Here is a 10232-nt window from a genome sequence, read left to right on the forward strand (position 1 = left end):
ACGTGGTGATACGTGGCATGACTGGTAAAGCCACGTGGGTGTGTGGGAGAAGTTCTGTTTAATTTAAACGGGCGGTTTATCAAATCGTTTCCAATGACAAGTAGCTTCATGACGTCAAAGCAAGCTTGGTGGAAATGAAAGTCCCACTCGGTTAATTTAGGAAATGGTCATGAGTTTATAATCTAAGAATACACAGTCATGCCCTAAACTTAGCCGTGCCAATAGATTGTTGGGGAAGCCCAAAGCAAAGCGGGTTTATAATCTAAGAATACACAGTCATGCCCTAAACTTAGCCGTGCCAATAAATTGGCAAATCGATATTGTCCACTTTGAGCTCTAAGAATAGAGTGAGGCCTTTTGGGGAAGCCCAAAGCAAAGCGGGTTTATAATCTAAGAATACACAGTCATGCCCTAAACTAAACTACTTAGCCGTGCCAATAGATTGGCAAATCCTCGAATGTCGAACAAAGGACTCTCCACAATGGTATGATATTGTCCACTTTGAGCTCTAAGAATAGAGTGAGGCCTTTTGGGGAAGCCCAACCCAAAGCAAAGCGGGTTTATAATCTAAGAATACACAGTCATGCCCTAAACTTAGGGGTGCCAATAGATTGGCAAATTCTTGAATGTCGAACAAAGGACTCTCCACAATGGTATGATATTGTCCACTTTGAGCATAAGCTTTGCTCTGGGCTTCCCCAAAAGGCCTCACTCCAATGGAGTGTATTCTTAGATTATAAACTCATGACCATTTCCTAAATTAACCGATGTGGGACTTTCATCATCCAACAGAAGGAATCATCTCGATCCAAACGACAACAAATCCGAAATAGATCTAAAATAGAAAGATTTCAAAGAAGTCGAGATGATCCTAGTAGACAAGGTTAAGAAAGTAAGAAAACTTCTATAGAGAATTCGAGAATTCCTCGTCAAATGGAACAACCTCCCTCTAGAAGAAACAAGTTGGGAATACACCGAAGGCCACGATCTATATTGCAAAATTTAAATATAGTTGGTTCACAGGGACGTTAACCAATTAGGTGAGAGTGTATTATTAAGATCGCGCAACAACACATACACTCAATCTAGATGAACATAAAGAACAACATAGGAGAAAAAAATGCAAAGCAAGCGCTCTATCATCTGAAGTTATGTATGATTTCAAAATATTATGAAATTATCACACAATTAAAAAAATCATCCTAACTAAAATAGAAATATGGTTATATTAAAATTTTAATAATATGCACAAAAATCACAAAAGCTAAATGAGGAGGATGAATCGCAGGTGAACATATCTCAAGCACTAAGTGGACGAACGTGGTAGACTGAGAGAACGACATGCATCCAGCGATGGGTGGAAATAAGAGTGCGACAAACATCCGTTAATGACAGGGGAAGTACATCTTGCGGACAACGCTCCATATGTCATTATCGTACTTTTTCAACCATGTGACATTGCGATCTTGACATACTCACGATAAGCTCTAAAGAGAACCCAAGCATATATATTTTTTGCCTAGCTTTTTGGCTTCGTCAGATCTTAGGTGTGGTTTGTCTTCACCATCCAAATATCACTTGTGCAGGATCGAAGCTTGTTTGGCCACACACGCCACATGCGCGTGCATGTTCAATCATTTATGACATAACTTACTAGCCTCTACACTAGGTCAAGTCATTCGACTCGACCTTATCTTTACTTAGGACCAAGGTCTCTCAATGCAACGTCGCATCTAACATCATGTCATCTTGGTTCCCAATCGACATGGCACATATGTTTTGACGTCATCTCAAGTCACAGGGTATCATCGACCATCACAGCTCACTCAGTCATGCCATCGAGAAAGGCCCATGTGTCGTTCATAATCTCGAGACATCCCAAACATCTATCCATATGGGTTCAATCAAGGCATTGTCCCTCATGTTCTTATGTCATGTCATTTACGAATATAGTACCGGATAGCGGGGTAGACCTTCAAAATCATGCAATCGACCTGCCCACATAAACCTGCCTCTCTACCAACTAAACAAGCGACATCTCAAAGTCAAAGACAAACCCATTTTGAATACCCACGTTGATGTCGCATGGGCTTACGACACAAATCAGCGTTTGAAGTAGAATACTCCTTTAGGAGCTGCTATAAAAAGAATAGAAGAAAGAGGAAATGGCAGAGGAAAGGTGAAATGGGAGAAAAAGTGGAGGTGTTTGGGGCATGGTTCAGTCCTTTCAGCCGACGAGTAGAATTGGCTCTGAAACTAAAGGGTATTCAATATGATTACATTGAAGAACAAATATACAAGAAGAAGAGCGATTTGATTCTAAAATATAACCCTGTTTACAAGAAGGTGCCCACCTTCGTCCATGCCGGCAAGCCCATTGCAGAGTCCATTGTTATCCTTCAGTACATTGACGAGACTTGGAAGGAAAACCCCCTTTTGCCTCACGATCCCTATCAAAAAGCTCTGGCTCTGTTCTGGGCCAACTTCATGGATGACAAGGTAAGCACTTTTGATATATATGTGTGTGTGTGTGTATATCAGGTGGTTGATATCATTTGGGTTTCTATTTTTGTGGATTCACAGCTGCTGCAAGCATTGATGAAGGCGAGGAGAAGGCAGGGGAAGGAGAAAGAAGAGGCAGTGGCAGAGGCAGGTGAGGCATTGAGAGCATTAGAAGAAGAGCTGAAAGGGAAGAAGTTCTTCGGAGGAGAAACGTTGGGATTTGTGGACATTGTTGCTAACTTCATAGCTTATTGGACTCCAGCCATGGAAGAGGCTTTGGGAGAGGAAGTACTAACCAGTGAATTGCAGCAGCTTCCGAGGCTACGTCAATGGTGCCATGACTTCGTTGAACATAGCGTCGTGAAACAGACTCTGTCCCCTAAAACTGAACTCCTCGAGTTCATGTCAACTCAGTTTTGAACTAAATCAACATGAATGCTTATGTTGGATATGCCCGAAGATCGTAATATGTAGAAATAACTTAAAGGTAGAGACCTTTTGGAGCAAAGAAAGCTTATACACTTGTACTTATAATTCTCTTTCTGGTTGTCATCACATGAGTATTTATACAAGAGAAAGAGAAGCACCATTGATCTCCAAACTTTTTCTTCAAATTCCTAAATTTTCTTATCAAGATAAACGACTACTAACCATTCTAATTTTCCTAAACCTATTCAAGCCAATAACTTCTAAACAATTATCTTAAAATTTGTCTAGGTTAATAATTTTTTTTTGCTGAGTTAATAAGTAAGCTTGAGTTTGTTCAAGATTTTTTACTTTGAGCAACTCCCGCATGCATGCAAGGCTTAATCTTTGTTAGAGTCTTGGTGAGAATTTTGGCACGTTGCTCTCGAGTTTCAACTTTGATTGGTATCTGATCAACTTTATCTTCTTTATAAGAAATTTTAAGTTTGCTGCATGCAATTTTTTCCACTCCTCTCTTCGAGGAAAAGAATCATTCATCTTGTAGGGTACTCCTTTGTCCTTCAACCTTCTTTTTAGGTTGGTCTCTAGGTTTCTTTTATTAAGATGACAAGTTCGAAGTCTCATTTCTCTTACGCCTCTGGCCATCTTGGTTAAGATGATAAGTCTGATGAAACACATCGACTTGTAGGTTGCACTTCGCTGATTGAAGCAGCCTCTAGTTGCTTCTTGGATCTATTTTTCGGTTCATTTTTCTCCTAACCCATTGTTTCTTCTTCACTTTCTTGCTGCCAATGTCAATAGATACTTTTGGAAGATGTTGATAGTTTTTCAATAGTATCTTATATAGGCAGTTTCGCGACCATTTTACCTTCATCAACAGGGATCTATTTTGGTCGTATATCTTAAGGAATAGGCCGACTATATCCACTCTGCTACCTTCTTCTGTCATTTGACCAAGGCTAATAATGTTGCTCTTCAAACTCGGGATGTAATACACCTTGGTCAATAGACGTTGATCACCGTTCTTACACTGGAACAAGATAGATCCTTACCTTGTATCGATATAATTGATCCATCGCAAAGCTTCACGTTTCCAATGAACTTCTCATCAAACTCCTTTAACTTTACTCGATCTCCAGTCATGTGATTGTTCGCTCCGTTGTCTAGGTACCACATGCTAGTCTCCACTTGGTCTTCTTCGTCTGTGAAGGAGTTCGCCATAACCTTCTCTTCATTGAGCATCAACAGGTTGGGCATTCCCTTGGCCAACATCAATGTGGGCTCTTCATTCTCCGAGAACATGAGGTTTGCCTCCTCATTGCTCTCCTTGTTGCAGCACTCTGTCGCATAATGCCCGTATTTTCCACAAGAGTATCACTTGATCATACTCTTGTCCTTTTGAGGGTTGACATTTTCATGGGTTTGTGAGATATTGTCACAACCTCCTCTACCACCATGTTCGGGGCCACATCCACGACCTCTTTTTTCTTTGTTATGGCTACCACGTCTGCTCGAACCTGGAAAAAAAGTCATCTGCATCTTGCTTTTTAGTCCGCGCGAGTCACTCCTCATGTGTGAGTAAGAGGTATTTCTCCTTCTCTTTGTTTTCGTAGCCACGAAGTCTCTCCATATGAACCTTAAGACAACCAGCGAGCTCCTCAACCGACATGTTCTTGAGGTCGTCGAACTGGACGATGGAGGTAACAATATGCATGAATCTTGAGGGAACAGCTCAAAGGAACTTCTTGACGACGGAGATATCTTCCATCACATCGCTTAATGATCAGATGCCGCTGACGATCGTCGTCAACTTCATGGAAAAGTCTTCTATTGACTCACTGTCCTTCATGCAGATAGCCTCGAACTCAGTCTTCAAGGTCTACACCTTTGCTTCCTTAACACGTTCCACACCCACATGCATTGTTTGCAGCGTCTCACACGCTGCCTTTGTCGAGTTCTTCTCAGCCAACATGAGAAGGACGTCCTCTAGGACTGGTTGGTAGATGGCGACAAGAGTCATCTTGTCATTATGCTCCTCAACGTCCTCACCATGCTCGATGGCATCCAACCCGCCTTGTGCCTGTAAGTTAACACGCATCTTTATCGACCATGTTGCATAGTTACTCTTCATGAGTAACGACTACTGGAGAGTGTTACACTCCCCTCCCTTCCGCTTCTTATCGTTGTCACATCTCTTCCAACAACTTTGTATGGTGACGACATTTGTTTCCGCATCCTAGTTCTGATACTAAATGTTGGAAATGACCCACGATCAAAATATGTCAAAACAAACAACTTAAGGAGGAAGAACAACTCAAGGGGAGAGACCTTTTGGAACGAAAAAAGCTTAAGCACTTATGCTCATCAATTCTCTATATTATCGTGAAAATAACATACATATCATGAACCATAGAGAAAGAAAATAACATACATATCATGAACAGTGTAGAAAGCACCACCGATCTAAACTTTCTCCAACTACTAACAATTCCTCCCAACTAACCAGTTGCCAATAACTTCTAAACAATTATCCTAAAATTGCTCTGAGTTAATAATAGAAATAAGTAGAAACAAGTGAAAGAAGTAAAGGAACCATTTGAGAGGAGAGATCGGGGTCGAGCTTTGAAACTGTATTTACCGGGGCAGGGCTCATTAATTTAGCTATGAGTCTGGGCTTCTCTTGAGCCATAATCTAAAGCCCAGTGTTTGAACTTGTGCTGTGTGTTTAAAGCAGAAATAATAAAGAAATGGAAGTTGAAAGAGAGGAGGAGACAGACAGTCAAAGTTAAGGAACAAGAATATGCCTAAAACACAGACACAGACACACAGTTGTATAATGCATGGCTAAACGACACTCCCCGACCCTGTCCCGCTAATCAACCTCACATGCTCCCACCACTTTCTTTTCATCTTTCTTTAATCACTAGGGTTTTTTTTTTTTTCTTCTTCTCCTTTTCTTCTTCTACTCATCTCGATCTTGAAACTACAACGACTTATTTAGTAATTTTTTAAATTTATAGTTGTTAAATCTTCCTTTGTTAATTTCGATCTCGAAACTCTAACAAAATATTTAGTTTGTTGGTTAATGAGAGTTTATTAAACTTATAGCAATTAAATCTTCATGAAAGAGTTGTTTAGTTGGTTACTATACGGGTGCGGCATGTTCTTATTGGTATATGCAATAACTTTCAATTCTGTAAAGTTTTTCTTAGTCGTAAGATATAAATGCAATTCTCCTCTTTTATTGGATGTCACATATCAAATCCAGCCAAAAATGTTAGTCAAAGAAATGGAAGAGAAGAACATGTAAATTGAGAGTCAAAACTAACCAATTTTGGTCCCCATGAATAAATAATTTATTTTCCGCATCTTCAAATCCAAAATCAAAGGGCCCAATGCTGTGAGGATGTTCCTAATGCACATAGAACAATAAGTAAGCGTGCTGTGTGAGCCATAATAATGACCACAATCATAGTGCCTCAAATTGACGCCAACAGAGCCCATCCCATCCACTTCTTCTGCGGTGTCGCCGACTCGATCAGCCACCGTGGACGGCGGAGATATGGTGTGAAATTCGAAGGGGAAGATCGGGGGTGAGAGATTGTTGAATTTGGGTGAATTTATGGAACAGTGGAGGAGGGGAGAATATGTGGAAAAGGCAGAGAGGGCGGTGGGGGCGCTGAGGGACAGAGGGGGCCAAGGAGATTTGCGATTGGGGATTTTTGTCGAACAGCTTTGGGGCAATTCCCGCAATTCCCATAACCCATATCTCCCAAGTACATATTCAATATCTTCTTACTCCCATTTTCTCCCGGGTGGGTTCGAGTCTAAGAACGAAATCGACCCATTTGAATTGATCGAAGATTCTAATCATTGATTGGATTACGTCCTTTTCGAAGAAAAATTAATATTAGCATAACTACGTGATGACGGTTGAAAACTGACATCATATCAAATATTATCATAGATGAACTATGATCGATGATCGAGTTCTTGTGGGCGTCGACCCTCTTTGATGGAGTTCTCAAGCTTAATCTCTTTGGTGAAGGTAATGGAGCATAGAGTGTTTGAATTACGCATAGCAAATTAAGCTTTAAGTAAGTTTAAAGGCAAAGGAGAAAAGGAGAAAAGAAGAAAAGAGGAAGACAATGCTTTGATAAAGGAGAAATTATGAGAATGGGTGGCTACCCAAGTAGGGTTGGCCAATCTTAACACTCACTCCAAACACATTAAATCATTACTTCTATGTCAAGCTTCACGAGGCTCTCGAGGGCCACTACTGCCTCTCCTCGACCACTTACGACGCCAATTATGAAATTTAGCAGTTATATGTCAACTTGAGTATAATTTAATTGGATCAAATATTATATTTCTCACTCGAAAGGTAAGGATTTAAATTGTTATATTTTCACTTGATCAAGATTGGTAGGGGTAAAACTACTCTTGCCACCCAATCAAATACGGAAGGACATGTGTCTAAAGCCAAATGTGAAGTACGTCAAGATTGCTCTTGACCTAACATGAAACTCGACTGAGAATGTATGGAACATATTGACAAAACATTCATTGTCTGCTAGGTAAAGACTATCTAAGAACGAGTATTTTCCCTCTAACAGAAATCTCATATCAATAAAGATATTGATAAATCTCAAAAAAAAATTCATATATATATATATTAAATCTGAAAATCCCTTTTTTGATCTCCCACCATGTGGGGTTGGCATTTTGATTATGGGCTTCAATGATGTTCACTCGAGGAATGTCTTTTTCTTCTTTTTCCTTTTTTTTTTAATTTTTTTTTCTGTTTTTCTCTCTCCATCTTTACCAACGACAGCTTCAAACATAAGGAAAAAAAAAAAAAACATCAATTCTTAAAATAGAAAATTAAAACAAATAATAATTTCATATTAACTCAACCCAACATGTCTGTCTCATTTTAATCTCGAATAATAATAATAATTAAAAATAATTACACATATTATATCTCCCGTCATTATTTCAAACATACTCGTGTAATATAAAAATATTCAAAAGTATTATTTAATTTGATTTTATACTTAGTGTTTATTAATTTTTACAAAAATTAACCAATCTAATAAACTTTTAAAAGATAAATTTGGAAAAGAAAAAAAAAAGATTTATAATGATAGATAGGATTAATATGATTTAATATAATTGTCTCATCCCCTTATCATTCAAACATGCTACCCATAATCATGGCCTCACCATTCCCATATGGGTCGATTTATTTTATTTTTCAATAAATGAAAAAAAAAAAAGGAGAGAGAGTGAGTGGAAGAAGAATAAATGGGAGGCACGTTGTTGGTATGCTCCTCATTAATGTTTTTCCTGAAATTTATTTTCGACATCTCAAAAATCAAACAGACATTAATTACAAAAAACAAAACTATTTTAATTTAAATTTTAAAAAACAATAATTAAAAAAAAAAACATATATTTGCAATTGCATGCTCTCTTCTCTATGTCGGCGGCCGGCATCCTCTGTTTCTAAAGATTTTGCCCTGTTTTCTCAATGACGGCGGCAATTCCTCCACAGCTCAAAAACCCTAAACCCTAAACCTAATCCATTTTCATTTCATTTAATTATATTAAATTAATAATTGAATTAAAACCCTTTTTTTTTTTTTTTGTAACTCTAAACTTTAGGCCTTAATTTCCTAATTTTTAAGAACAAATTATATTTTATTCCCAACTCCTAGCATTTCTTCAACCAAGTTGACTCTCCATCTATTTTAATTTATATTATATATATATATATATATATATATATATATATATATATATATAATGTTGACTTTTTAAAATTCTATCATAAATACGAAATATACTTATTTATTTAATAAAGAGAAAGAAAAATCATTTTAAGCTTATAAAAATATAAATAATAAATTAAGGTGGGATATGTTTAGATAGCATTTAAATGACAAAAATATACCAATTTTATAATAATAATTTTAAATTTCTAAAAATATTTCAAAAATATTTTTATCTTTATTTTTAGATGAAAATCGTTAGTCATATTTTTTTAAAATTATTCTTAAGTTTTAAAAATATTTTATTTAACTTTTAAAAATAAATTATCTTTAATTAAAAAAGTTTTTAGAAATATCTGGTCCGATGGGGACAGACTACAGAATCACGCAGAAAATCAGAGAGCACCGTTCCGACCAGTCGGACCCACTCTCACCTTCTCACTTTCCTCACGCGCCGAAATAGCGGTGCCGAACAAATCCAAACGAATACGACCTTTGCCCCCCGGTTCCCACGTCCTCGCCACGTCACCTGCATATTTTGAATTTTTAATTCCGAATATTAAAAAATAATAATAATAATAATGGCTGTAATTATTTAATTCCCGGACGTTAAATCGATAAATCAAATTTAGTATATGGACAAGTATTGGTGTCCACGACGGAGCCGTTAAATCTCGCCGTTCCCCACCGGCCGTTTTCCCCGACTTTGAGATTTTGTTTCTTTTTTTTTAATAATGAAGTCAACATTTATTTAAAATTTAAAATTTAAAATTCTGTTTTTTGGGCTGACGTGGAAAAGCAGACAGTGATTTGGGAAGATGGGCGAAATTCGTCGCTGGCAAATTACAGAGCGTTGGCCGAGGCGGGGTAAAGTTGGAAAAGTCGAAAAAGTTAATTATTTATTTTTCAAAATAAGTTGAAAATATTTAAATTGGAGCAGAAATAATGAAATATTCAACAGAATGCCGAGTACTTCTGCCACGTGTCTAATATTCATCATTTATTCATGATATTCATAAGTATGCATGTCCTACGTGGCTGTCAAACCCTTTTACGAGAAATTTTATCAATTTTGTCTCATATATTAAAAAAAGAAAAAACTATGAAAACATTTTAGAGTAATTTTTACGTCAATATTTTTCATTGAAATGACAAAAACATGTCTGACTAGTTTCTCTTTCAAATTTCAAGATCCGCTCTAATTTTTTCTACGAGCTTAAGCTGCATGAGAATTACTAGCTCCATAATTTATACGTGCTCCATTTTCATTTAGATTTGTACGAGTCGAGACTATGTCATCGAGAATCTTCCAACTGCAAATCTCACGTCGTAAGAGATCTGGAACATATCATAACGTGCTCTTTTTCTTTAGATGATCTTACATTTGAATGATATGATTCTATATAGTTTTTTACGTTAAATTCATTGAAATTTGATGTGCGTTATTGTATTTAGAATTTGAAAAGAGAGTTAATTTGAAGGGATATATTATTGAAACACCACCTTAACATTACTTTTTGGTGTAATTAT

At 37.2% G+C, this 10232-nt stretch overlaps 1 protein-coding gene across 1 annotated transcript; it reads right to left on the reverse strand.

Annotated features, from left to right (window-relative positions):
* Positions 1–2302: 2302 nt before the first annotated feature.
* LOC111466208 lies at positions 2303–2732 on the reverse strand. The gene is made up of 2 exons (XM_023110796.1): positions 2601–2732; positions 2303–2526 (listed from the first exon to the last, which is right to left on the reverse strand). Exons 1-2 carry the CDS (start codon positions 2730–2732, stop codon positions 2320–2322), a joined length of 339 nt encoding a protein of 112 aa, XP_022966564.1. The 3' UTR covers positions 2303–2319.
* Between the last annotated feature and the right edge of the window lie 7500 nt (positions 2733–10232).

The sequence above is a fragment of the Cucurbita maxima genome, unplaced genomic scaffold (genome assembly GCF_002738345.1).
Source record: "Cucurbita maxima cultivar Rimu unplaced genomic scaffold, Cmax_1.0 Cma_Scf00030, whole genome shotgun sequence".
NCBI classification, from domain to species: domain Eukaryota; kingdom Viridiplantae; phylum Streptophyta; class Magnoliopsida; order Cucurbitales; family Cucurbitaceae; genus Cucurbita; species Cucurbita maxima.

Bases quoted from the DNA above. Each gene is read 5' to 3' on its own strand.
- LOC111466208 (XM_023110796.1), bottom strand. From the start codon at position 2,732: ATGTCCACAAATCCCAACGTTTCTCCTCCGAAGAACTTCTTCCCTTTC. The intron at 2,527-2,600 runs ATCAATGCTTGC...ATATACACACAC, and splicing joins CCTGCCTTCTCCTCGCCTTC to ACACACATATATATCAAAAG.